Source organism: Cololabis saira, chromosome 13, assembly GCF_033807715.1.
Source record: "Cololabis saira isolate AMF1-May2022 chromosome 13, fColSai1.1, whole genome shotgun sequence".
In the NCBI taxonomy this organism is placed as follows: domain Eukaryota; kingdom Metazoa; phylum Chordata; class Actinopteri; order Beloniformes; family Belonidae; genus Cololabis; species Cololabis saira.
This window is the reverse complement of record NC_084599.1, coordinates 36032350-36059984: the sequence shown is the minus strand read 5'-3', so window position 1 is coordinate 36059984 and position 27635 is coordinate 36032350. Positions and strand designations below refer to the sequence as shown.

Genomic DNA, 27635 nt, shown 5'->3' with positions numbered 1-27635 from the left:
TTGGTTATTTCAGCTTCTGTTAAGGGCTTTGTGTGAGCTGTTTTGAAAAAGTAAACTGTGAATGGAAAAATGGGCCAAAACGATCGAGAAAAACTGTAACAGCACCAAGGAACTGTATTTCATCCAGATCCGCATCAGCTCGCCACCCTGTGTGCCGGTCGCCCTCCCAGGGGAGTTGTTCTCTCTCTTTCCTTTTATACCCCCCTCTGTTGTGTACTGTATGTAAACAGAAGTGAGTGCTTTTCTGACTCCTAGAAGGAGTGTGATGATCAAAAAAACACTACGGATGTCCGCCGACTTTGAACGTTGTTCCTAAATTCATTTGTTTCAGGGTGAACAGCATCCAAGAAGCTCAGGTTTTAGTCTGGAAGAAAAGGAGAAGTGGCTGGAAATCGAGTCAGAGAATAAAGCTGATGACCGGTGCTTCATTTCCTGTCCACCTGCAGAAGAGTCGAGTTAGAAATACGAGGCTCAAAGTTTCACTACTGTACGTTCATGAGCCTCCTGACCGACGGAGACGTCAAACAGAAAGCAAGCCGGGCAGCAGAAGTGAAAACTCAAGGCCTCGGCGTGTCTGCGTGTCTCTTTTATGTTTCTATGACAGTTACCGTGGAGATGAGGAGGCTCGGAGCTGCTCCCCCAGAGATGACTTTAGTCTCTTTTTCACAAGTCGGAGGGTTTTCACACATGAGCAGAAGGAAGTGAAGATCAGACGAGAGAAAGACTTCCTGCTCTTGGTGGCGTAGCCGAAAAGAAACTTCCTGTCAGCAGAAGTGGAGGTGAAGAAGGGCTCCTTGGCGTGTGACATCACTCCTACTTAGTTGACTTGCAGCTAGAGGCAAGGTTTAGGGTTTGGGGAACAAGTCCAGGAAGCTGCGCCGACTGATAAGGCCGAAGAAGAAGAAGAAGAAGAAAAAAAAACCCCTATGTAGCTTGAAATAAGGCAATGCTTAGACGCTTAGTTGAGGATTAGAAACACGACTTGACTTTGACCTGCGGCGGTTTGCGTTGTGTGGCCGCACACGCCCTAACCCGTGGACATGGCAGCGCTCGGCGGTCTGAAGACCTGGGCGCTCTGGGCTGCCATCGCCTGTTTGCTCATGGGTAAGTACCCGCTGGAGATCTTAAAAGCCGGGTTTTTCTTCACCAGGAGGTTTGAAGGAGAGAGCGGCGTGTTACGAAGCCGCCTCGTGTCTGACGAGGAGTCTCAAAGGAAGTGTCAAACCCGTGTAAAACTTTGAGGTGATGATGTTTAACCCCCGTAACTGAAGCCGTTGTTAGAGCCGAGGAAGCTGGCTGTCGAGTCTGTGATCGTGTTTATAAGAAACGGGGAATTATTTTCCGTGTCTGAGATAGAGACGTAAAACTGTCAGCCGCTGAAGCTTGACAATACCTTTTTTTATTCTTTCTTTTTTGAAAGGTGGAAAACATCAGCACGTAACATATAATCATTTAAACCGAGGGCAGAGCTGCCGAGCCCCGGCGTGCCGAGCCCTCGTGCTGCTTCACCTTTCTTAAACTTTCCCAACCCAAAAACACCAGACGGCTCGGCACATGGCTGTGATGTGAGGAGCTGAAACAGTGACAGGTTCACGAGCCCCGTTGGCAAAAGAATAAACACTTGTGTTCAATCAAAGACGGGCGGTAATAAGAAGACGTGTTTTAAAACACGTTCCTGTCTTTGCTGCAAAGCTGAGGGAATTTCTGCAATTATGTTTCTGTTCTCCTTTGACATTGTTCTAGTGTGTGTGTGTGGGTGTAGGTGTGTGTGGGTGTAGGTGTGTGTGTGCGTGTGGGGGGGGGTGTAGGTGTGTGTGGGTGTAGGTGTGTGTGTGCGTGCATTTGTGCGTGCATGTGTGTCAGAGATCAGAGGATCTTTTTGGGGTGTGTCCCAGCAACCTCTTCGCTTCAATCCCAGACTTTGTGGGTGTTGCATTGAGACAACACACCTGAGCATGTGTGTGTGTGAGTGTGCATGTTTTAGGTGTGCACACTCACTTTACCGCCTGCAGCATCACTCAGACTTCTGCTGCTGCTCGCATCAAGCATCCCTTTGCTATTTTCATCGAGACATGAGACGAAATAAATCTTTTTTTTATTCCAGTCTGTTGTCTTTACGTTCAGTCAGGGTCAGTGTTTTTGCCATTTGTCTCTCACACGCAAGTGTGTGTGCGTGTGTGTGTGGTATGGCATCATGCTCCAAAGTGAATCAATAAATATGTTTGTACTCTCCCTCTCTCAGAGATGGTTAATCCTGCAGATTGAGGGGGGGTTTTGTTACGGTTTGACCTTGACGCTCACTGGTGAAGGTGCAGGACGTGCGTGAGAGTCGCGGTGTTGCGGCCCCGCTGCACCAGGACCGAGCTGCGACCACTTCCGTGTGCCACCCCTCGAGTTTCCTGGCAGGGCAACGCTGAGCCGAGCAGCGACCCAGAGACCGAGAGGCCGAGAGGCCGAGAGCGAGTAAACGACTTGAGCCTTCGTGACAGAAAAAGAAAAAAGAAAAAGAAAAAGGGGAAGTGTCTAAAAATGAAGAAGTGAGGTCAGAAATGCTCAGGATGATTAAGGCGGTTTCTGGTGGGACTCGGCAGAAAGAGCGGCGGTTGTTCTGCTGCGAGTTAAAATAAAAAAAAAAAAAAAAAGTAAAAACGAAACAGTGAGAATGGAAATGCGACACATCCACACGTTTCACCAGAGTTTAAGCAATTTGTTAAGTAACTAAATGTAACAAGGACAGTTTGGACTTGAGTTTCTTTTATTATGGTTGAGCTGTAACTTTTTATTGATGAGGGTTTATTCCCCCATTTTCTTCTGCCTCACTTGAATACACTAAGATAAACCATCCAGTGGAAATAAATGAATAAATAAATAAAAAAACCTTCTACTTTCTTTTCTTAAAATTCTTAAAATTAAAGTTGACACTTTTTTTTCTTTGTGACAGTGTTTTTTTTTTTTTCTTCACTTGTTGCTTAATTCAGCTGTGAAGAAGGAAGTAAAACAGTCTGAACACTTAACCAGAAGGAACACAACATTGTGAGCTGCTTTCGGTGGAGTTATGTTACATTAGCATTTTATTGATATTATTATCAAAGCAGATGCTTCTCATCTAGATCAAGATTCATACTCTCACACTGCTTTGTTAAAAGCAAACATTTTAATTACGTGAGCGATCTCAGCAGTTCTGAAACACTGAAAGCCGGTGGAAAGTTCCAACTTAGTACTTCTACTTTCAAAATAAAACTACCGACAGCGACAACTTTCTTTAAAAAACTCATTTGCATAACTTCTGCCACGTTACAGTTCCCTGTTAATCGACTTTCCGCTGCATTCGCTGTGTGCTGTTTGTAAAGAAGCTCAATAACACGCTCACGAGGAGGTTATTTTTTAATCTTGCAATTATATTCATGGCTTATTGTTGAAGAATTAAGTGGTTTAGAATTTAAAAAAAAGCCAACATGCATGCAAAAGAGAGGAGAGAGCAGGTCATCGCCCACAGTGGCCGGGGTAACAGCCTCCTTCGCGCTTGTGAGATTCTGCATCGAATAGTTCTGGTTGCTCAGATCAATCTGACCTTTGACAGCTGGAGGTGAATTCAATTCAATTCAATTTTATTTATATAGCGTCTAATACAACAGAAGTTGTCTCTAGACGCTTTCCAGAGACCCAGAACATGACCCCCGAGCAATTATTACATAAAAGACTAATACGTGCGCTTACCGGCTCATAATTGGTCCTTTTAAAGTTAGTCCAACCTGGACGTTGATTGACAGGTGATACTGCAGATAGCCGGGCATTGTGGCCATAGGTGTCAAAAGTATTCACATTCATTACTCAGGTAGAAGTATAGATACTAGAGTTTAAAAATACTCCTGTAGAAGTTGAAGTATCAACTCAAGTTTTTTACTCAAGTAAATGTATAAAAGTACTGGTTTCAAAACTACTTAAAGTATAAAAGTAAAAGTAATGTAAGGGGGAAAAAGCCAATAAGGACAAAAGCCATTGAAAATGAATGTATCTTAGTATAATGCAAATATATTAAAGAATATAAGAAATATATTAAAGAACCATACATGTGTACTATTGAGAATTAACAATAATGCATTAACAGAGAGCAGCAGATATGATGACTAGTTGCCTATAAGTATTGTAATGGTGCAAAAAGTCAAACTTCAGAGGATTGTTATCATTTATCCTAACCTTTATTGGAATGTACATCCAAGTTTAGTTGCAGGAATCTGAGGGAACGGATGTAAGAACAAAACTGGACAAGAACATCTGAAACAACCACAACCAAATTCACTCTATCCTTATGCGCAATATCACTGGATAGTTTTTTTTTAAAGGCCGAAATGAAATAAAGTAACGAGGCTGTTTTTAAAATGTAAGGAGTAAAAAGTACAGATAATTGCGTGAAAATGTAAGGAGTAAAAGTAAAAAGTCGTCTGAAAAATAATTACTCCAGTGAAGTATAGATAACCAAAATGATTGCGGCACGTCTTGAAGAAGACGCCAGTAATGAGCCGGTCGAAGGAACTCGTCGGGCCCCAAACTGTTCAGGGTTAGATCTGGTCGGAGAAGCAGAAACCAGTTTCTAGAGCAACGAGGGTTAAACCTCCCTGCAGCGTTGACCAAACCCTCATGGCTAAACATTGTTCCCAAACGCAGAGGTCCTGAGCGTGCGTGGCGGGGTCGGTTGTACACTCAGTCTGCTCTCCTGCAGACTTGCGGTTGTGTTGTTTTTTTCTCTTAAATCCACAACTGCGAGAAGATGATTTATCTGGGAGAATCATACGACTTGATCCTGCTCATGTTTTATTTCACACCCAGAAACACACCGTGTTTTATTTATTGTTTATTATTCTTTGATTGTGTCTATGAACTGATATCAATGTTTGAGCTGTCAGGTCTGTCAGAATAGCTCGCTCACATCTGGATGACCTTCTGCTGTTTCTTTTATTTTCTCGGTATCGTGGTGTCTGGTATCTGGCTCTGGTTCCTGAATAACTCACATTCTGAGGGATAATTTATGAACGTAGATCAAAGTGGAGAACTACTGTGACTGATGTGTTTTTGTAACAATAACTGGTAACGTGATGGGACTGTTACGGTTGTGACAGGCGTCTGGATCCCTGGAGAATTTTCCTCTGCAGACGCAGATATTTCCTCTAATTTACTTTGTCTTTATTTCATCGGTTTACTTTATAAATGAACAACATTTTTTAGCGTTTAGGCCACATTTGGCTGACTTACCTCCACCTTTCAGTGAGTTCAGGCCTCGCCAGGACAGCAGAACATAAACACCCGTCGGACATGATCAGCTAATGTGCAGCTTTGTTTTTATTTTAATTAACGTCATTATGGTGGTACCATTCTTCCTGGAGCTGGACGATTCTTTGGTCCCAGTCAGGTCCAGTTTAGCCCCAGTTCTTGATGTCCATCATCATTTCAGGTCAGTTGCATCATGGAAGAATTATATTGATGCTGTATCAGGTCACGGAGCAGCAGATGAAGAAATAAGTGCTAGAAAGTTGATTAAGTTCAATTTCCCCACATTGCTAGTTTCGTAGAATCGAGTGAGGAAGCCGCCAGGAAGGTTTCATCTTTGATAAATCGTTATTTCCGATAGAGGTCTTCATCGTCCTCCGCGAGTTATCAGAGAAGAGACAGGAAGGTCTGAATGGATAATTAGACGATGATGAGTTATTTAATCATCCTAATCACATTCTTCTTGGCTCTGCATTAACTCTGTCAGCAAAAAAGAAACATTCATGACTAGTTATCATGATGTTGTTTTCTGCTATTTTTTTAACTTCTCTAATCAGTGAATTTAATATAATGTTAATCGTTATTTTTTTATGTTTTTTTAAATGTACTTTTAACTGTTATACACATTTCTGTCTCTTTTATTCTTGTTTGGATGACTGATCCAAGTGAATTCAGTTGTTTTCCTGCATTTTAAATAATTACTTTAGGGCGCCTAACTTGTACTTGTACAACAGTATTTTTTAGTATTTAAATATACAACTTTTTATACGGTTTTACTCATTTTGTAGTCTTGTTGTGGCTAGATGTTTGTGTTATGTTGCATAAAACATAAAGAAAATCAGTATTATTTGGTCAAATTCAGGTTAATTTCTGTGGCTTTGGCTACTTTCAGGAAACAAACCATAACTTATGTGTGAGAATGTATTTAACTAATGAATTAAGTACTTATTTAATTTGTTTAAGTAATTATAACGCAGTAATTAGTTATGTAATGCAATGTTGGTTACTTGTACTTACTTATACTTAATGGCAGTTAGTTTGTCTTTCATGATTTAAACACTTTTAAAAATGTTTCCGTGCTTCCCCGGGTGATTAAAGCGGTTCTTGTCAGCCTCTAAAAACCAATAACCGTCATAATAAGTTCCAACCAAGTGGTGAAATGTCACTGCAGCGAGCGTGCACCTCTGCTCAGAGCTGCAAACATGAAAAAAGAGCGCGGCAAACCACATCCTGACTCTCATTGTTTGACTGTCCCCGATCGATGTGTCTTTTATTGCTCATTGCTTTTATTATAAGGATCAAATGGGCAAAATAGCGAAGACGAGTTTGTGAAAGTTGTGACACATGCAAACTTATTCAGTCTATTTTTACTTCATTCTGTCGCCTGAGTCACAGGCCAAAGACTTTAACACGCAATAAAGTTATTGTGGACATAAAGAAAGGGGTGAAAGCTGCATTGATATTCATTAAAACCAAGCATGGTGACTTTGCTGGCTTTTCTGTAACTCGTGTCTCGTGCACGACGCGGGAGCTGGAACCAGCTCTGTGAGCCTCTGTCTCAGTGCAAGGCAGGAAATAGCGGTTTGCTTACCGAAATAGCAAGTGTGGCTCTGTCTCACGTTGCCGTGGCAACCAGGTTTTGCAGCACTGCCTCATCCCAGATAACTCAGCCGTTTCCCTGTCTTAACCTATAGGGCTCTGTGTCTGATGCATTCATTTATACGCCCCCGGGGTGATAGAGAAGGCCTAAAGACATGCACCGTTTTATGCTTTTAAAACATACGTGTGTGCATGTATGTATAACATTTCCTCTTTTGTGTTTCTAGGTGGAGGTGAAGCTCAGGGTAAGTGATCATTCATATCCATTTCCTGTAAATATGATCCATAATGACGATTTAATTGACTCAAACTGGAAATCTGCCCTTAATTAAATAGTAATTTAACACTTAATGTAAATTGAATTAACTCCACAAAGTTTTTAATTAGAAAAAATACAAAATAAGCAAAAAGCCAAAGTGAAATAGCAGTTTGAGCCAAAAACAATAAAAAACAAATGAAATAAAATTGAATTCTGAGGTATTTTGTAAAATCTAATTTGCTTCTCATGTCCAAAATTTTAGTCGAGTAAGAAACACAAAGCCTGCAACTAATTTGATCAGCTACTATTATCTTTCTTCTACAAATATGTGGTTTATGCAAAGGATAAATAAGGAATGAGAGCATTTTTGTAGCAAGAGGAAAATGGGGCAGTGCTTGCTAAGATGGGACGGACTGAAGCAGCGTTTGATGATTTTCAGTAGCCATTATTTCTAATGCAGATGTTTCAGTCCTCTCACTTTAAACATCATGTGTGACGGAGACCTGTAATGTTAGTTGAGCATCATGTCAGTTGAGACGGACGGCGGTAAAGTATTTCAGCCTGAAGGTGATCACCAGCATGCTCTCCAACCTGCAGTCGCTTCCTCTGAGAACCAGACAACCACCACTTCACCCCCCACTCAGTCAACCTCTCAGTCACGCACCACGCAACCCTCACGTGCAAGCAACCAGACCGCCATCACAGGTCTGAACCTTTATTTACTGGTGTTGTTTCTATCACATGACTACTTTTCTCATCACATTTGAACGTGTCCTCCAGGCGCTGGACCTCATTCAGGACGATAAATGAGAAATGGCAGTATCTTTGTTACAAGAAGAGAATAAAGAGGTCCTTTTTGTTTCACTGTGATAGCGTTTGTCAGTTTTGGATGGTATATTTTACCAGATTTTCATTTCAGCCACCTTCCTTGGTAATCTATTCAGGTTTGCTCTACAGTTTCACAAGGTTCATAAGGCTACATTTAGTTTGACGAAACCCTGAAAAGTTGAGCATTGTATCCGTCAAAACGAATGGGTGGTAAGGCATTTCAGTATGAAGGTGACTCCCGGCATGCTCTCCAACCTCCAGTCAAGGAAAAGGTACCTGGGAACCAGAGCTCACCTGCACCCACTCCATCCCGCACTCAGCTAGCCTCTCCGGCTAACATCAGCCAGGCCTCACCTGCAGTCACCCAGCCCGCCGCCACGGCGGCTGGTTCCTCACCTGCAGTCACGCTGTCCCCCAACCTGACAGCTACCACCAAAGGTTGGAACGCTTTCCTTCTTCTTAAGGGATCCTGTTCTTATATACCGTATTTTCCGCACTATAAGGCGCAACGCACTATAAGGCGCACCGTCAACGAATGACGTATTTTAAAAATGTTTCCATATATAAGGCGCACCGCATTATAAGGCGCACTAAATATATGGTAAAATACCGTACACCGTGAACGCCGTATGGCTGCGGCGCTGTTTCTGCTGGTTGCCATAGCGAGCTTCCAGAATGAGCTCTGACGGGACAGAGGATAATAATAAATACACAAATACAAAAAATAAATGCATAAAAAAAGAAGCATAAACTAGTCCTAATAGTGGCTGGGGATGAGTTAGCATCTACCTGATGGAGCTTCGCTACAGGAAATGCTACAAAATCCTACAGCAAATGCAAAAGAAAAAACAAGAAGAAAAGTACGTACGTCCAACTTTATTAACAAAATAAAAAACAGCTTTTGCTCCGTCTCGTCAAAGTCTCCATTATTCGAGTCAGCATCGCTGCTGTTGTCTTGAACGTCTGTGACGATTTCTGACGTTTTTAGCGCCATTACTTCGGCGACACCAACTACATTACCCACAATCCCCCTGACTACAGTAACAGAAATTACCGTAATGATCATATATAAGGCGCACTGCCGGTTTTTGAGAAAATTAAAGGCTTTTAGGTGCACCTTAGAGTGCGGAAAATACGGTAACTGGAGATAAAAAAAAAGGAATTAGCATCTGTGACCGATCCTAGATTTTGTGCTGGTTTGTAAAAGTCTCATAACGTGTCATGATGCATGATCATATTTTAATGTTTCCACTCTTTCTCTTGTCTTAAGCATCCAACGATAATTCAACAGCTTCAGACACACAGAGTGAGTATCAGTTTATAACGCAATCTTTTTTTTTCTGCACTCAAACAATTTGCTGTAGTGGCTATTTGTCCTCCAGGTGAATTATTAAAAAACTCAAAAGTATCAAACTATAATACACTGAATCAAATCAAACGGCCACTGAGACACCTAGGGACGCAGGATAAACGTCCATTGTCCAGGCAAAAAATAAAGTTTCTTGAGGTTTATTCCATTGGCAAACAAACAAACAAAGAACAATGGCCCTTTGCCGCCTCTCTTGCCCTAGTAAAAACCATCTGCCCTCCCAGGTGCCTGTCTCACCTGTGTCTGCCAACCCATATATGTAAACTCACCCGGTGCGCTCCAGCTGTCCAGTACCTTCAAAATAAAAGCATGGTTAAGTACCAAAATAAACTTAATCAATACTAAATATCATAAACAAACTAAAGGTGTGTTCCCAAAACTAAACCACAAAAACAAACTAAATTAAAGCTGCAAGCAGCGATGAACAGGCCCTCGCACTCACGGCCACCGTCCCCCATAAGCATATCAGAAATTACACCACTTACGACTTCCTATGTCAAACCATTCAAAAGTTATAGCAGAAAATAGAGACAACCAATCAGAAGAAGGGGCGGGGCTAATTTTCACCAATTATGGTCAAGGACTCAATACCGAGTCCGATGACACCACCCACGACTATTTGTGTCAAACCATTCAAAAGTTATGGCAGAGAAAAGTTTTCTAGGGGGCGCTGTTGAGCCATTTTGCCACGCCCATTAATGCAAACCATTAAATATAAAATTTTTCGCCAGGCCTGGCTTGCGTGCAAAATTTGGTGACTTTTTGGGCACGTTTAGGGGGGCAAAAAGGGCCCTCCTTTTGTCAGAAGAAAGAATAAAAAGAAAGAAAAAATTCCTACAGATACAATAGGGCCTTCGCAGTGTAAGTGCTCGGGCCCTAATAATAAATGATTAAATAATGCAAAAGTGACAAATAGCTCCAACACTTGCCATAGGTATCGTCTGTGTTTTTCTCTCTAGAATAAAAAGAAAAGTTACCTACAGGATAGCACACTTCATCAGTTTCACTAAAGGGAAATCTCATTTTCCTCAGAAAGTCTGTTCTTATAAGACGTTTTTAAAAAGATGGGAATCAGCACTGCTTGGTTACAAACTGTGACAGATCCCAGATCTCATGGTGGCTTGTAAAAGTATTATAATGTCATGTTGCGTGATCATATTTGAGTATTTTCACTCTTTGTGTCTTCCAGCCAACACAACTGTGCCACCTCCTATTGGGCCGTGTGAGTATCGGCTTAAAACACTCGCCATAAGCGTTGTCTGTATTTTTCTTCTCCAGGATGAAAATATCTCTATATCTTAATGTACAGGATGTTTTTTTTATCATCGGCATCATCAGGGATGGATTGTTTAAGATAACACCCTTCAACAGATGGTTAAGCTCAGTTAACGTGTAAAACTGCTGATTTTCTGTGCAGGTTCGTACAACGTCACAACGATCAAGTCAGGCTTCCAGATTAACGTAGAACCAGTTGACAACGCTACCTACACAATTACCATCAATGAAAACGTCAACGGGTCTCCTGAAAAGACAGAAACATTGTCCAGTCCAACTTATTACATCACAAATCTGAAGCCCTGCACTGAGTACATGCTAAATGTCATGATTACAAACAGTACAGAAAAGGTCTGCGGCAGTACAGATCAACTCACCAAGACGGACCCAGGTGAGCAGGAATGCTTCTTTTTGTTGTGTCTTACTTTCATTTTATTATTAGGTGAGATTTTGTGTCAAGCAGCAACATAACTTTGTGTATTTCAGCTCAGAGAAAGGATATCAGGGACCTTCCTGCTGAAACCAAACGTGGATATGTCTGCTACCAAAGTCAGTGGGACCTCTCCGCTTCAGAACCGTCACTCAGGCCTCAATCAAATCCAACCTTTCCCCAAACTGGACCGTTCTGTGTTCAAATTCCTGACAAGGACTTCTGCTCAGAAACAACAATAGAAATCACTCAAGAAACTTGTGGGAATGCCTCCATTACCTTGGCCAGAAATATAACTGTTGGTATGTACAAAAAGATTCATTTCATTATGGAGATTCATTTATTGAACATATTCCAACAGCTTTTGTATTTGTTCCTTTTTTTTTCCAGATTTCATAGATGGAACTAAGATAAATCAGTCTAAAAACTCCACACAACTGCATACAGCGATAACGCCAACGCTTCCTTCAAATTGTAAAAATCTCACTGTTGAATACATCTGTTCAGGTGAGTAGACAGATGACAAATACAGACTCACAAAACTTCGGATATTTTTCACATTTAGATGCTCATATTATGAATTAAAGTTTATCTGATCTGTGTTTTGGTATGGGAAGTGTAATACTGTGTAATACTTCTTTCTCTGTTATTCGTCAATTTGAAACCCAAAAGATAGATGCTCATCAGTAAAAATAGAAGAAAATAGAGTATTTGAGGTGATGATTGATCCTTATGTTTCCTCAGAAACCGATGAGGTTTATATCGCCTCCAGACCCCTGTCCGATCTGAATCCCTTCACAAACTACAGCTGTACTGGTCGGCTGATGAACAACAATATGTTCATCCATAAGACAACTCAACCTGTCTCGATCGACGCCATATGTGGTACGTTAGAGGATTGTAAATGTATATCCTTGATTATAGTGATAGTATAGTGGACATGTATGGAGGCCCAAAACTGACATAATTAAAAATGAAAGCATACATATTATGCAAATGAGGAAGGCTGCCCTTCCTGGTCCAGCTCCTGTACTATTGTCCCGATCCCTCTCCCACCGTTTATGGACCAATGGTGGAGGAGCTGCACCAAGAAGACCCCCCCCCTTTGTTGGTCCTCCATAGGACTTGACTTGATTTACTGCTAATGTTTCACATGATCCAACAGATCTCCAAATCTATCCAAGCCTGGATGAAATTAGAGATACTACCGCTGTGCTGAGATGGAACTCGACCAGTAAATGTAACCTGTCAATGATTAAAAAGCTGTCTTATTGGTGCAGTTGTGAAGGAGGAGGTGAGTGAAAATCATTAGACTTTCTTGTTGTTTTTCATAATCTTACATTTCCATCAAAATACCTGTGAATTATAATGAGGGAAAACAATAACAACATTATTGCCTGAGTTTTGTTTTCTTTTGTACAGAAGATGGTGAAAAATGTTGATTTGTTTACAGCTAATAGTTGTGATCCTGCAGAAAATGCATTTCATCTGCAGCATGCGATGCAGGTTTAGTGAAGTCCAAAGTGTGTAACAGAGTTTGCCATGACTGGATCGCATTCTCCAGACAAACTGCTGATGTGTATTTTTGCAACTTTAATTTGAGATCCAATCATTTTAATATGAATTTGGTCTTTTTTTAAATCAGACACAAAGATTCTGGAGCCTGGCCGTTTGCATCCCGAAGGAAGAATGTGTCGTTTTACGAAACTTACACCATTCAAAGAATTCATCTGTACAGTCGAGCCCACCTTTGACGGCAATGTTATTCCCAAATCCACTGTTTCCATAACAGGAAAAACAAAGCCAGGAAGTAAGTGATCAAGAGGATCTAATGATCTTTCTGTTTTAACAACAACTACTAGAAATCTAAATATGTTGAACTTCAACTACGACCTCTCTCATTTGTGTAAACCAGCTACAATGACATCATCTCCAGTTATTCATTATATTATTTAATCCTGATGGCACAATTAATGACAATCGTATCAAGATTAACTATGCATTCATGCAGAAACAATTCTTCATTATTATAAAACACAATAAACACAAATTTTCAATCCTTTGTATTTTTTTAACATAATATGACAACATCAGATGATACTATATATATATATATATATATATATATATATATATATATATATATATATATATATATATATATATATATATATACAGCATATATATATATATATATATAAAATTATGTTTTTTATTATCTACAAAAGTAGTAACTGAGATAAGAGTGAAGTACTGAATTTACCAAAATGACTGTTTTCACTCAAATACACTGAAGAACATTGCACAGACACACATTTGTTCTATAACAGGCTTTTTCTTTATTCTCTTACAGAACCAGATACTTTTTACACCGTGACCCCGTCACAACCTGACAATAACGTGATTGAAGTAATGATCAGCTACTCCAATTCCCAGTTTAATGGTCCCGAGCCACGTTTCGAAATACAACTTCTAATTGCAGACAGTGTTATCAAGGAAATTAAGACAGAAAAAGAATTGAAACATACATTCGATCATCTGAGCTACTCAACAGATTACATTGTGAAGGTCAGTATGATCATACTTTCTACCTTTGCAAGAACAATGTTCTCTCTGCTGATCTTTGTTGATACACTTTGATTTCTAATAAGGAGACGTTTCTGTGCAGGTGTCTGCTTGCAATAAATTCTTCTGTAGCGACCCTTCGAAACACAAAGTTACGACTCGCTGTATGTACCGTTCTGTTATTACAACACAATTTCTCCAATAAATCTTTCAAGTACACTTCTAAACATTTAGAAATCATTCTTGTTCGACTATTTTTTCAGACAATGACAAAGCTCTCATTGGGTTTCTGATCTTCCTTATCATCCTCACGTCCATTGCTCTTCTTCTGGTCCTCTACAAGATCTACATATTGAAGCGCAGAAAGTCCCAGTAAGGATGCTTCTTCATAAGGACCTCTGTGCGGTAGTTCAACTACAAGGCAGCTTCTTAGTTTAATTTCTGATTTTTACTAAATAAAACTAAGAAGCTGCAGAGGGGGTGTTTCTACTTATTTGGTGATGCATCGTCATATAAACAAGGAAATTGTCTTTCTTTTGCATTTCCCCTTGGTTTTATTCGCTGTTTTAGTTTTTTTTTATTTTACTTTTGTTCGAATAAACGTTGAAAACAGGTTCTGTGCAGACACTACTGCCTGTTCACTCCATTTTTGACAGAAACAGCATCAGTATCCTCCCCTCTGAAACCTTCTCTGCTCTTTTCTTTGCAGTGATATGAGTGAAAACATGATGCTTATTCCAGCAGGAAGTGAGTTCATTTTCGTTGTAAACATTCTTTTTTTATATATATATTTTATTTGTTTGATCTAATTATTGCTTTCACAGCATAGTTTTGACCTTTTTTACAAATGGATGCAGAAGATCCGAAAACACGTCAAGCACACTGCTCTCATTCTCTTAGTTCTACGTTTACTTGTCAGTTTTGCTTCTCAGCGCTGCACCCAGTCGGCCGACGTCTTCAGAAACCCTTTGATTCAAATTTAATTGAGCAGAAATGATTATTAGAGTGATATAGTTATTATCAAACAGAAGTCAGCTCTGTTTCATTGAGTCTGAACCAAACGGAGGTGAACTTCCGGAGGGTTCTTGTATCTCTGTCATCTCAACCGACTGTGGGAGGATGTTGTATTTATCACGCTCAAGATAACACAGAAGCAACCGAGTACATCAGCTTCCCTTTCCTATCATGAGACCGGCCACGATGTTACTGCACTTGTGTGCAATTCTTTGTATTAATAATAAAAGGCTTTATTATTTTATTAGCATTAGAGTCTCAGCTCTTATAGGTTTTGCTTCTAAAAGTTAGTTTTGTTTTTATTTGTTCCTCATGGCCTTTTTTCTATGGAGCTAGAACAGTCTCAATATTCAGAAATGTACAGGATGTTTCACACGTGTGTAGGACAAGGATATATAATATATAATATATATATATATATATATATATAATATATAATATATATATATATATATATATATATATATATATATATATATATATATATATATATATATATGTATATATATATATATATATATAATATAATGGACTTCGTTGCTATTGCGTGGGAATTTTTGAGACTCCCCTGACTTGTCGACAAATGTCTTTTTTCAAACGCGGAATTATCTGCCACCAATCAGACATCCCCTTGTTTGTTATGAGAAGTTGTTTAATTATTGATCGTAATCGCTTTAAGCTATACCATACATTTTAACCCTAACCACAAAGCCTAAACCTCTCCAAAAAAAAAAATACTTTTCAAATATTTTGAAAAGTATATTTTATTGTTTTTGCATCACTTGATCTTTGTTGATTTTTTATTATTTTAGTTAAAATCCACAAACGCATTCTGTCCACCTGAGTGGACATGTTCATAACTCCTTGAGAATTTGGTGTATAAAAACAGAACCAAATCATTTCTTATTTTTATGTCTAAAAACACATAAAAGCACTTTTAGTAAAAAAAATTTAACTCAGTATATCATGGGTCATGCTGCATGCATCAAAGGGTTAATTGTGCAACTACCAATACAAGCCAGCCAGCTAAGCGAGTGAGCTACCCTGGTGCTTCTGCATGCAAAGAGGTTCAGGCTAGTATCTTTCCATAAAGTTGAATTTCTTGTGAATGAAGTTTTGCACTGGGTCTGTCGCCCTGATCCGAGGTGCCAGCTCGGCCCTTTGTGCAGTTATTGGCCCGGGAGCTGTGCCCGGCCCCAGAAACACCACGAGACAACGCAGCAGTCAGGCTGAAGGCAGTGCCGTTGTAGGCTATGTTCCTTTGTAATCTATTATTACAAATGGTAGTCGTTGTATATTGTTATGAATTATTCTGAATCCCTGGTCCTTAAAAATGTCAATTTTAGTCATATAAATTGGTAATTCATACACAAACAGTTGAATTTAATTTTATAATATCCATCCATTATCTATATCCGCTTTATCCTTTGCAGGGTCACGGGGTCTGCTGGAGTTTATCCCAGCTAATTACAGGCGAGAGGCAGTGGCAATTTTATATAATATTTAGATTTTATTTTTTTAAATACTATATAATTATTGTATTTAAATTTTATTTTTTTAATAATAATTATAATATTTATGCCATATTATTGTGTATATATTATAATTATTATTACAATTAAAATCTAAATATATTATTATATTATATTATATATATATATATATTAATTATATTATATTTTAATTATAATAATAATTATAATATTTATACGATAATATGGCATCAATGTATTGTGGCTCAAATGGATTCAGAAAACTTTATTACAAACCTGAAAGTCAGATTTAACTACCAAATCTAGCATTAACACGTCATTTCAGGACACAGGGGGGATGTAAGTAGCTGCTACACCCATCCCCCCCATGGTGCACCAACAACCACAACACCACCGGCGGAAACTATCGCAACTGGGAGACGAAACAACAATGAAAAAACAAGCGATTAAGATGACTAACTAAACAACTTCTCATAACAAACATGTCAATTTAGATGTTTCACTTACCGCTCTGCTGGCCTTGACAGAAGCCATGTTGCACTGACTGAAATCGACACATATAGTGCAGTTTGAATGGCTTAATCTGAGTAAATCGTCCCCCACGTGAGGGGCTTTCTTGATTGGCAGAAACAACGAAGATATCTGATTGCAGATAAAAATACATTTGTGGGTTGAGGCAAGTCAGAGGAGTCTAAAAAATCTACACACAAATGCAGTGAAGTCCACAGACCACAAGCCCAGGTTATATTTGTGTGTGCGTCAGAAATGTGTGAATCGTCTTGTTGTGTGCATTTGTGAATGTTGACACTGTTTTAGCTCAATAGATTTCTTCCCCACATACTTGAAAGTACTGGAGCAACTTTTAAAAAGTTAAAACAGAGAAACTACTTAAGAAAAAATCTTTTCCTTTCTGGAGTTACAGCTAGAAATGTTTCACTAGTTCATTTGTTTGCAACATTTCTTTCTGGCTGTGACAGATGATGAAGAGACCCTGCTGTTAGTTGAACCAATCGCTGCAGAGATCCTTCTGGAAACCTACAAGAGAAAACTTGCTGACGAAGGGAGACTTTTCCTGGCTGAGTTTCAGGTAAAACCGTCACCTTTTAAGTCAGGTCGTTTTTATTTTTTATGCACCAACCAAGAGCAAAGAGGATGTCTGCACAGATCATAGTAAACAAGTGCAATTAAATAAAGTCCAGTTCAGTAAAATTATAATCATATTCAATTAATTCACATTTTTAGCTCAATAAAAGCGAAAGATCACTGGTTAATAATGGGATATACATTAATGGAGAGTAAAAAGAGCAGAGTGAGGATAGGGGCCCATTGCATCATGGGAGGTCTTGTGCAATAAGCTTCACCAAAATGAATCTTAAAGGCCTTTACAAGAGGAGTGCACGCACGTTGGACTGAGCCCAACCTGGCTGCTTCCTGTTTAGTTTCTTGAGAATACTTTTATTGTGAAATGAATTAAGTTGAATTCAATATGACTCATTTGACCTAATCATAAGAAGTTGAATCTGTATTCTGGCAGGTTGCAAAGAATAAATGATGTGAATGGATGTCCTTTTCTTTCTTTTTCTTTTAATCCATCTTTAATAACATCACCTTTCTATGTTTGCAGAGCATTCCCAGGATTTTTGCCAGGTACACAGTGAAAGAGGCCAAGAAGCCCTGCAATGTCCCGAAGAATCGCTACGTGGACATCCTGCCATGTGAGTGCAACGACATACAAGCACTGAGCGGATGCTCGTGTCTAATAAACTGTAAACATCATTATCGGATATTATGATACTTTGTGGTCTGGAAATCCAATCATCCAAATTATGCATCACTATTCAACAGATTCTTGGTAGAAAATCTCACATTTTTCCATTCTTATTGAAGGGTGTTGTGTGTGATGTTTCCTTGTTGTGAACTAGATGATTACAACCGCGTCCCACTGGCCACAGGAAACGGAGAGGCAGGATGCGACTACATTAACGCCAGCTTCATTGACGTATGTGTATTTAACTAAGTTATACCCCAGCTGTTTGTACTTCTGCTGCTATTCTGCACTAATAAGAATAACTGCATTGATCCCATTCAAACAACAGACTCTAGACTACCGTAGTCTAAAACTGGAACAAACAGACTCAAAAACTGTTTCTTCTCCAAATCCATCACCTTCCTAAACATGCATCTGACCACCATCACATGGAAATCTTCTGGGCAATAAATACTTTTTTTTTTCAACTTATCTTGCACCTTGTATTCATTTATTTTACTTATCTTGTACTTTATATAAGGAGCAGCTCCTGCGATGAAGCACCTGTAATTTCGTTGTTATGAAATATGAACAATGACAAATAAAGAACCTTGAATGTTGAATCTCTTGAATCTTGAAAAAACATTAAAGGTGAAATAAGTATATCATAATTTAACAAAACCATTGCAAGTTTAAACCTGTTCTCTGTAGCGATATCCCGTCTGACCACATGGGGGCGTAAAGCTCTCCTGTATTGACTAAAGTCCCTCTAGAAGTGCAGTTTGTTGTCTTTTTTTTATTTTTTTTATAAAGTATATTTATTCATTTTCAAAGGGTCAGACAGTCAAGAATTAAATGATATTACAGAAATATGCACCCTCTTTTAAACACCACCCAAAACATGGAACACAGACAAATCAAAGTAGAAAAGTAACAAAAAATAACCGTAAATAAAAAAGTTAAAAATAAGTTAAAAAAAATAAATAATAATAAATAAAAAAAAAAAAAAAAAAAAAAAAAAACGGGGTGAAAAACTTAAAGAGCTAAAAGGCGCACCTACAAAAATGAGTGAATATAAATAAGATAAGTAACAAGTAAATAAATAAGTAATAACAAAGACAGAAGGGGTAATAAAACATGATATCAGGTAGACCATAAGTTTGTTGTCTTTTATCACAGAAATTAAAACTCCAGTGTAGTCAGGAGTGATATTTAATATGTACAGCCTTAATTCTCAAGCAAAACATATGTAATCGGACATCACTTCCTCCTTTTTGCCGCAGGGGTACAAGGAACCAAAGAAGTACATTGCAGCTCAAGGTAAAGTAACATTTACAAATACTTTTTGATATCCAGTGATCCTGTACATCGTAGCACGTGTGCTGTATGTGCTTTGTGTGTTGCAGGGCCAAAGGAGGAGACCATCAGCGACTTCTGGAGGATGATCTGGGAGCAGCAGTCCTCTATTATTGTCATGGTGACGCGCTGTGAGGAGGGAAACCGCGTAAGTTCATTCATTTCAGTGTTTGTGGTTAAATGTGGTCATCATTCACTCTACGACTGCTGCACATACCCCCTGTTAATCTTTCTTCCCCCCTCTCTCCTCTGACGTGTCGTTTTGCAGGTCAAGTGTGCGCAGTACTGGCCGTCTGAAGACAGGGACACGGAGATCTTTGAGGAGTTCATAGTGAAACTCACCTCGGAGGACCAATATCCCGACTACACCATCCGCCGTCTGAGTCTGACTAACGTGAGTCTGCAGGAAAACCAGAGGTGTCAAAAGTATTCACATGCATTACTCCTTTTAAAAGGAGTTTAAAAATACTCCTGTAGAAGTTGAAGTATCATCTCAAGTTTTTTACTCAAGTAAAAGTATAAAAGTACTGGTTTCAAAACTACTTAAAGTATAAAAGTAAAAGTAATGTAAGGGGGAAAAAAGCCATTAAGGACAAAAGCCATTGAAAATGAATGCATCTTAGTATAATGCAAATAAATTAAAGAACCATATGTTCTATTGAGCATTAACATGTATTTCAGAGAGCAGGAGATATGAGGACTAGTTGCCTATAAGTATTGTAATGGTGCAAAAAGTCAAACTTCAGAGGCATGTTATCATTTATCCTAACCTTTATTGGAATGTACATCCAAGTTTAGTTGCAGGAATCTGAGGGAACGGATGTAAGAACAAAACTGGACAAGAACATCTGAAACAACCACAACCAAATTCACTCTATCCGGATGGAGCAATTTAACTGGATAGTTTTTTTTTAAAGGCCGAAATGAAATAGAGTAACGAGGCTGTTTTTAAAATGTAAGGAGTAAAAAGTACAGATAATTGCGTGAAAATGTAAGGAGTAAAAGTAAAAAGTCGTCTGAAAAATAATTACTCCAGTGAAGTATAGATAACCATTACTTAAGTAAGGTAAGGAAGTATTTGTACTTTGTTACTTGACACCTCTGAGGAAAACATATATAACATATAACATATTGCACAAATAGTGCAAGCATTTCTGTTTCTGCAGGGTTAATATTAACACGTCCGTGCAAGTGTTGATGCAGTGTTTGTCTTTGTTTGCATGGCTTGTTTGCACCGCGTGCCTGTCAGCAGAAGAGGGAGAAGAACTCGGAGAGGGAAGTGAATCACATCCAGTTCATGAGCTGGCCCGACCACGGCGTCCCGGGGGAGCCGCACCTCCTGCTGAAACTCAGGCGGAGGGTCAATGCTTTCAACAATTTCTTCAGCGGCCCCATCGTTGTTCACTGCAGGCACGTACAACATCTCATTAAACACTCTCATTTAGGTATTTTCTGAGAAGAATTTCACACTAGTTTCCTGTCAGTCTCTACATTTGTTGACCTCTAAACCCCTAACAACATGTATTTTCCTATTTACATCCACTTTCTTGATCAAATGAATTACATCCAAGTTTAACCGTCTTCATAAATGATCATTCAAGGATTTCAGGAGAAATGAAATGCTTTAAATGAAGCCCTCCTGAATGACAGAGCTGGTGTTTAAAACTAAAACAAACTCAAGAATGTAATTTGAAAAGTTGAGGGCACATCGGGTTATTTCAGGCTTTCTTCATTAATGCTGTTCTGCACCAGTAAATGGGACATTTATGGAAACGTTTGCAAGATACTGTGACATCACAGACCCAAACCTGAGGAAAATGATCCAGATCCCAATCTTTATCTGCACCTCTGATGTGGGAGGTGTAGAGAGTTGTGAAGTCATTTTCACCAAGATATATCAAAGACGTTCCATTAAGGTGTCAGGGAGCCGCTGTCATTTGTCTCCTTGAAGAAGTGTTGTTTTTGTCAGCCTGTTTCAATTTTAGTTTAAGTCTAGTCTTTGGGTCAAGCTATGATTTAAGTTTTTACTAGTTTGAGTCACTCACGTTCATTCTCCTTTTAGTCGTGTCAAGTTTCAGTCGACTAAAAGTCTGAGCATTTTAGTCTTATTTTAGTCGGAATTGTCTAGGACCATTTTAGTCTAGTTTTAGTCAAAGATTGTATTTAGCCAAAACCCATTTTACAATACAAACAAGGTTATCTTATTATTATATTATTGTTACCTTATAGACTCAAGAATACATTCATTCCAGATATAGAAGACTCTAATTTGAGTTTACAACATATTTATTTTTCCGCATTTCTCCCCATCTTTTTCTTTTTCCGCATTTCTCCCCATGCATCTTTTTCTTTTTCGATGACACATTCGGTTTTCTTTTCCACGTCTATGTAGGAAAGTGTGTCCGAAGATCTAAAGACTAAACTGGCTTAAAGACTAAATGAGAGGAAACAACTTGTATATTAAGGAACTTCGTTATAACATTTCATCTCGTTTTGGTCAACAAAAATGAAGACACATTTTAGCATAGTTTTTATTTTGTAATCTACATTTTAGTCTCGTTTTTATTCATCTAGGACGGGGTTCGGCAACCCGCGGCTCTTTAGCATCGCCCTAGAGGCTCCTGGAGCTTTTTAGAAAATGTTTTACCTTTTTTTCCCTTTTCTTTCTTCTTTTTTTCCTCTTTTGTTCTTTCTTTCTCTTTTTTCCTTTTTTTCTCTTTTTTTCTTCTTTTTTCTTTTTTCTCCTTTTTTCTTCCTTTTTCCTTTCCTTTTTAATCTCGACATTTTGACTTTTTTCTCAAAATTGTACTTCAACATTAATCTCGACATTTCAACCTTTTTCTCAAAATTTTTACTTTTTTCACGACATTTCAACTTTTTTCTCAACATTTTGACTTTTTTCTCGAGATTATACTTCAACATTAATCTTGACATTTCGACCTTTTTCTCTAAATTTTGACTTTTTTCTCGACATTTCAACTTTTTTCTCAACATTTCGACTTTTTTCTCGACATTTCGCCTTTCGCCATTTGTCTTCATTCTAAGGCTTATACAAGACTTTTCATTTTTTGTGGCTCCAGACATATTTGTTTTTTGTGTTCTTGGTCCAATATGGCTCTTTCAACATCTTGGGTTGCCCACCCCTGGTCTAGGATATTGCATTATATATTTAATTATCGTTTTCGTCACATGACCATTATTTTCGTTGCGTCTCGTCTCGTTTTCCTCAGGTTTTTATTTTTTAGTCATAATTTTCATTGACGAAAGCAACTTTACCTTCAAGTTCCAGCAAAATGAAAAAAACTATTTTTGGCTGTTGTCTCGTGCAGTGCGGGAGTCGGCAGGACGGGCACCTACATCGGCATCGATGCCATGATGGAGGGTCTGGAGGCGGAGGGCAGGATGGACATCTACGGTTACATCGTCCGACTCCGCAGACAGAGGTGTCTCATGGTTCAAGTAGAGGTAAACCCCTGCCTGTGTGTGTGTGTTGAGAACATTGCTGTTAAAGGACTTCAACCTCAATCATTTATTTTGATAAATTGTGCAAATTTGTAAAGCATGTTTCTCCTCGCAGGCCCAGTACATCCTGATCCACCAGGCGCTGCTGGAGCACAACCAGTTCGGGGAGACGGAGATCGCCCTGTCCGAGCTGCACGGCACTCTGAGCACACTCAAGCAGAGCAACGCAGACAGCGAACCCACCTTGATGGAGGAGGAGTTTGAGGTACGGACATTTATCACCCACTATTTCTGACACATTTGGATGTTTGAGAGATTTGGGACCTAAAGATAACATCTGATTTGATCAAATGTTTAATACGAACCAGTTTAATGTGATATAATCCTTTGATGCCTGAAATAATAGTGTTTTCATCATTTTTAGCACAATGGGTCATTCTGTTTATTTATTTTTTTCAATGTTTCCATTATTTATGGTATAAAAGTATTTATTACTAATTATTTTTTATTATGGGGATGGTTCAGAGGTCTCCTTCATGTATTGAATGACAATTTTGAAATGAATTGATCTGATTGGCTCTGTGAAAGATGTTGCACAGGGAAAATGATAGTGTTTAACCCAAAAAAGTACTAATTACAACTATTAATGATCTTTTTTCCCACATTTTCTGTATTAATTGATATGGAAAAAACTTGAAATAATTAAGTTAACAGATTTGAAATTGAATTGAATTCAATTGAAATTTGTATTTCGAACATAGTAGTGAATACAAAACAAAACAATAATAATCAATAATAAATAAATGTAAATAAGAAAACCAAAAAAAACAAAAATATAAATAAAAACATGCATCCATCATAATTAACATGCTCGAAAAGGAGTAGGAAGAAGTAAAAACGTAATAATAAGTTAACGGACTTGAAATAATAAGTTAAGACTTAACATTCTGAATAATCCCTGTTTTCCCGTGCAGAGACTGCCGTCCTTCAAAAGCTGGAGGACTTTCAACACCGGCATCACAGCAGAGAACAAGAAGAGGAATCGCTCTTCGTCCGCCGTCCCGTGTGAGTAGCAGCGTCGCCGTCACCTCGGCACGTATGCAGAGGAAATACTGAGCCCGTTTGTTGAACTGCACTTGTGACCTGCACCTCAGACGACTACAACCGGGTGCGCCTGAAGCTCGACGAGGGGTTCAGTCTAGACAGCGAGCACGACGAGGACGAGGAGGAGTCGTCAGATGAAGAGGACGAAGACATAAAATACATCAATGCCTCCCACATTCATGTATGACATGTTTGTTAGTCCTCAAAATTATAGTTTCTTCTTCTTTTCCTTTCGGCTTTTCCCTTCAGGGGTCGCCACAGCGAATCAGTTGCCTCCATGTCTTCTGCATCCTCTTCTCTTACCCCAACTACCTTCATGTCCTCTTTCAGTACATCTATAAACCTCCTCTTTGGTCTTCCTCTGGGCCTCCTGCCTGGCAGTTCAAAACTCAGCATCCTTCTACCAATATATTCACTATCTCTCCTCTGGACGTGTCCGAACCATCTCAGTCTGGGCTCCCTGACTTTATCTCCAAAGCTTCTAACATGTGCTGTCCCTCGGATGTTCTCATTCCTGATCCTATCTAATCTGGTCACTCCTATAGAGACATACCTGTCAACTCTCACGTTTTGGCCGGGAAACTACCGTATTCTACCCCTCTTTCCCGCTGTCCACCCGTATTAGTATTTTCCCATAAATTTTCCGTTTTATAATATAATAATTTTTAAACTGCAAACTGAATTGTCACTAACCTCGCGAGAACTGCTTGCTGCAGCCTGGGCGGCAGTTCTCGCAGGTTAGTGGCGACAACGGGAACAAACTCGGAACAACAAATCAGATGGATGGATGTATTGAGAGAGAATACATTTCTGCAAAAAAAAAAAAAAAACAACAGATAAATATCTCTAAAATGGGATATTAAATTTACTTTATAGGTATGTATAGAGAACCTCAGCATCTTCATCTCCGCTACCTCCAGCTCTGCCTCCTGTCTTTTCGTCTCTAGATCAGGGGTCGGCAACTCGCGGCTCTAGAGCCGCATGTGTCTCTTTAGCGCCGCCCTGGTGGCTCCCTGGAGCTTTTTCCAAAAAAAATCTTCTTTTTTTTTTTCTCTTTTTTTCTTCCTTTTTTCTCTTTTTTTCTTCCTTTTTCCTTTCCTTTTTAATCTCAACATTTAGACTTTTTTCTCGACATTGACTTTTTTCTAGAGATTGTACTTCAATTCAATTTTATTAGTATAGCGTCTAATACAACAAATGTTGCCTCTAGGATCTTTCCAGAGACCCAGAACATGACCCCCGAGCAATTATTACATAAACAATACTTCAATATTAATCTCTCAACTACAACTAATATTAATTCTCAACATTTTGACTCTATTCTCAACATTTCGACTTTTTCCTCGACATTTCGACTTTTTTCTCGAGATTGTACTTCAACATTAATTTTGACATTTCAACTTTTTTCTTGACATTTCGTCTTTTTTCTCGAAGTGCATAATGAAAAAAAAATCTTCCCCCAGGTATAACTAATATAGATACATGCAGCATGTGTTTTTGTGACTTTTCATTTTTTGCGGCTCCAGACATATTAGTTTTTTGTGTTTTTGGTCCAATATGGCTCTTTCAGCATTTTGGGTTGCCGACCCCTGCTCTAGACCAAACAACATTGATAGTTTAATGTGAAAATCATTATCAGAACTCCTATCATAGGTAGTGTTATTTTATCTACTGTACATTAATTCCCACAAGTGACTGAATGTGTTACATTTTTCCTGCAGTAGTGTCTTGTTTCATCCTCTCAGGGCTACTGGGGGCTGCATGCCCTGATTGCTGCACAGACGCCGCTGCCAGACACCGTGGGCGACTTCTGGACCATGGTTTACCAGAAGAAAGCGTCGGCCATCGTCATGCTTTCAGGCGGCAGCGAGGGAGACGAGGTGCGTAACCATGCCGTCTCTCTCCCGCGTACCTCCCTGGGGTCACGTGGGGTCAACATCCTGGTGTTCTCTGGCTCTGACAGGACCACGACTCGCTGTACTGGGACGAAGACAAGAAGACCTTTGGGGACATCGAGGTGGAGGTTCAGAGCACCGACGACTCGCCTGCGGTCATCACTCGCACCATGCTGATCCGTCACGTCAAGGTAACGCAAAACCTCAACGCCCCAACGCCGTCACGTCACTGGTCGGTCCGGGATTACCGAGCTGCTTTTTCTCCCATCCACAGAAGACGGAGCGTCGGACGGTCAAACACTTCCAGTTCCTGAAGTGGGACGCCAAGGAGCTGCCGGAGAAACCTAAAGATTTCGCAGATATGATCAAGGACATTAAGCGCGACTGCGGCAGCAGCAGATCACAGAAGAACGTGCCCGTTGTGGTCCACTGCAAGTAAGACAAACCTCTTCAGTGCTGACATATTAAAGGGACATTATGCATTTTCTGCAGGAATTACTCACTTTTCCGGACTTTTGGCATCATAACCATTATAGCAACATATTATCACATTTTTGGGAGTTTCACCTGTTTCAGGATATATAAATACAGGACTGTCTCAGAAAATTTGAATATTGTGATTTTCTGTAATGCAATTACAAAAACAGAAATGTCATACATTCTGGATTCATTACAAATCAACTGAAATATTGCAAGCCTTTTATTATTTTAATATTGCTGATCATGGCTTACAGCTTAAGAAAACTCCAATATCCTATCTCCAAAAATTAGAATATTCTTGGAATCTTAATCTTAAACTGTAAGCCATAATCAGCAATATTAAAATAATAAAAGGGTTGCAATATTTCAGTTGATTTGTAATGAATCCAGAATGTATGACATTTTTGTTTTTTTAATTGCATTACAGAAAATAAAGAACTTTATCACAATATTCTAATTTTCTGAGACAGTCCTTTACGTCCTGAATGAAATTAAACATAATACTATAACACGACTGGTGTAATGCAGTACTTGGATGCTGCAGCTCCAAGTGGAAGTGCTTGATTGACAGGATTTCTGCATTCTTGTCTCCTCAGTAACGGCTCGACCCGTTCGGGGGTTTTCTGTGCGCTGTGGAACTTGATAGACAGCGCTGAGACGGAGAAGCTGGTGGACGTCTTCCAAGTGGTCAAAGTTCTGCGCAAGGAGCGGCAGGGCATGCTCTCCAACTTGGTGAGAAAACACGTCAGCCCTGAAGGCATCAACAGAGATGCTGCTTTAATGCTTATTTATATGCATGGTATAATATATAATTTAATAAAGTCCATTTTGTCCATGGCTTTACAATTTAATTTGCTATTCTTTTCTTAAATACCTGACATGTTTCGGCGATTCCTTTCGCCTTCATCAGCCTTGACTCACCTGTCAAATCTGACAGGTGACTCACGCCTTCTTGTGACTGATGAAGGTGAAAGGAATCGCCGAAACATCTATTGTTGCCTGAAATAATGGCGTTTTCATCATTTGGAGCACAATGGATCATTCTGTTTATTTATTTTTTTCAATGTTTCCATTATTTATGGTATAAAAGTATTTATTACTAGTTATTTTTCATTATGGGGATGGTGCAAAGGTCTCCTTCATGTATCGAATATGACAATTTTGAAATGAATTGATCTGATTGGCTCTGTGAAAAAATGTTGCACAGGGAAAATTATAGTGTTTAATCCAAAAAGAATCCTAATTACAACAACTAATGATCTTTTTTCCCCACATTTTCTGTATTAAATAATGTGGAATGTGTTTAGGTATTTAAAAAAACCTAAAAACTCTTGTCCGACAAAAATAATTAGCAAATTAAATGGTATAATATAGTAATACCAAGAGATCAGGACTTTTCAAGGGCATTTAAACAACACTAACCCTAACCCTTTTAAGGCAAAAGTTGCAAATGTCCACGATTCAGTCATGACCTCTTGTTTCCCCTTAAATCTC

At 39.0% G+C, this 27635-nt stretch overlaps 1 protein-coding gene across 2 annotated transcripts in view; it reads left to right on the top strand.

Annotated features, from left to right (window-relative positions):
- Nucleotides 1–777: 777 nt before the first annotated feature.
- Nucleotides 778–27635, top strand: part of ptprc (protein tyrosine phosphatase receptor type C) — a 29501-nt gene continuing 2643 nt past the window's right edge. The window contains exons 1-30 of one of the 2 annotated variants that reach the window (XM_061738805.1): nt 778–1104; nt 7092–7109; nt 7721–7828; nt 9222–9257; nt 10510–10542; nt 10738–10986; nt 11082–11327; nt 11416–11532; nt 11770–11910; nt 12191–12319; nt 12671–12835; nt 13379–13593; nt 13694–13754; nt 13854–13962; nt 14300–14337; nt 17075–17184; nt 17722–17812; nt 18020–18096; nt 19128–19164; nt 19251–19348; nt 19469–19594; nt 20453–20610; nt 22530–22665; nt 22778–22927; nt 23637–23727; nt 23817–23947; nt 25512–25646; nt 25730–25852; nt 25936–26096; nt 26738–26873. In XM_061738805.1, the coding sequence (XP_061594789.1) occupies nt 1041–1104; nt 7092–7109; nt 7721–7828; nt 9222–9257; nt 10510–10542; nt 10738–10986; nt 11082–11327; nt 11416–11532; nt 11770–11910; nt 12191–12319; nt 12671–12835; nt 13379–13593; nt 13694–13754; nt 13854–13962; nt 14300–14337; nt 17075–17184; nt 17722–17812; nt 18020–18096; nt 19128–19164; nt 19251–19348; nt 19469–19594; nt 20453–20610; nt 22530–22665; nt 22778–22927; nt 23637–23727; nt 23817–23947; nt 25512–25646; nt 25730–25852; nt 25936–26096; nt 26738–26873 (3489 nt within the window). In that variant the 5' untranslated portion in view covers nt 778–1040. The remainder of the gene's footprint in view (nt 1105–7091; nt 7110–7720; nt 7829–9221; nt 9258–10509; nt 10543–10737; nt 10987–11081; nt 11328–11415; nt 11533–11769; nt 11911–12190; nt 12320–12670; nt 12836–13378; nt 13594–13693; nt 13755–13853; nt 13963–14299; nt 14338–17074; nt 17185–17721; nt 17813–18019; nt 18097–19127; nt 19165–19250; nt 19349–19468; nt 19595–20452; nt 20611–22529; nt 22666–22777; nt 22928–23636; nt 23728–23816; nt 23948–25511; nt 25647–25729; nt 25853–25935; nt 26097–26737; nt 26874–27635) is intronic. The other variant, XM_061738806.1, reaches the window with a different exon arrangement.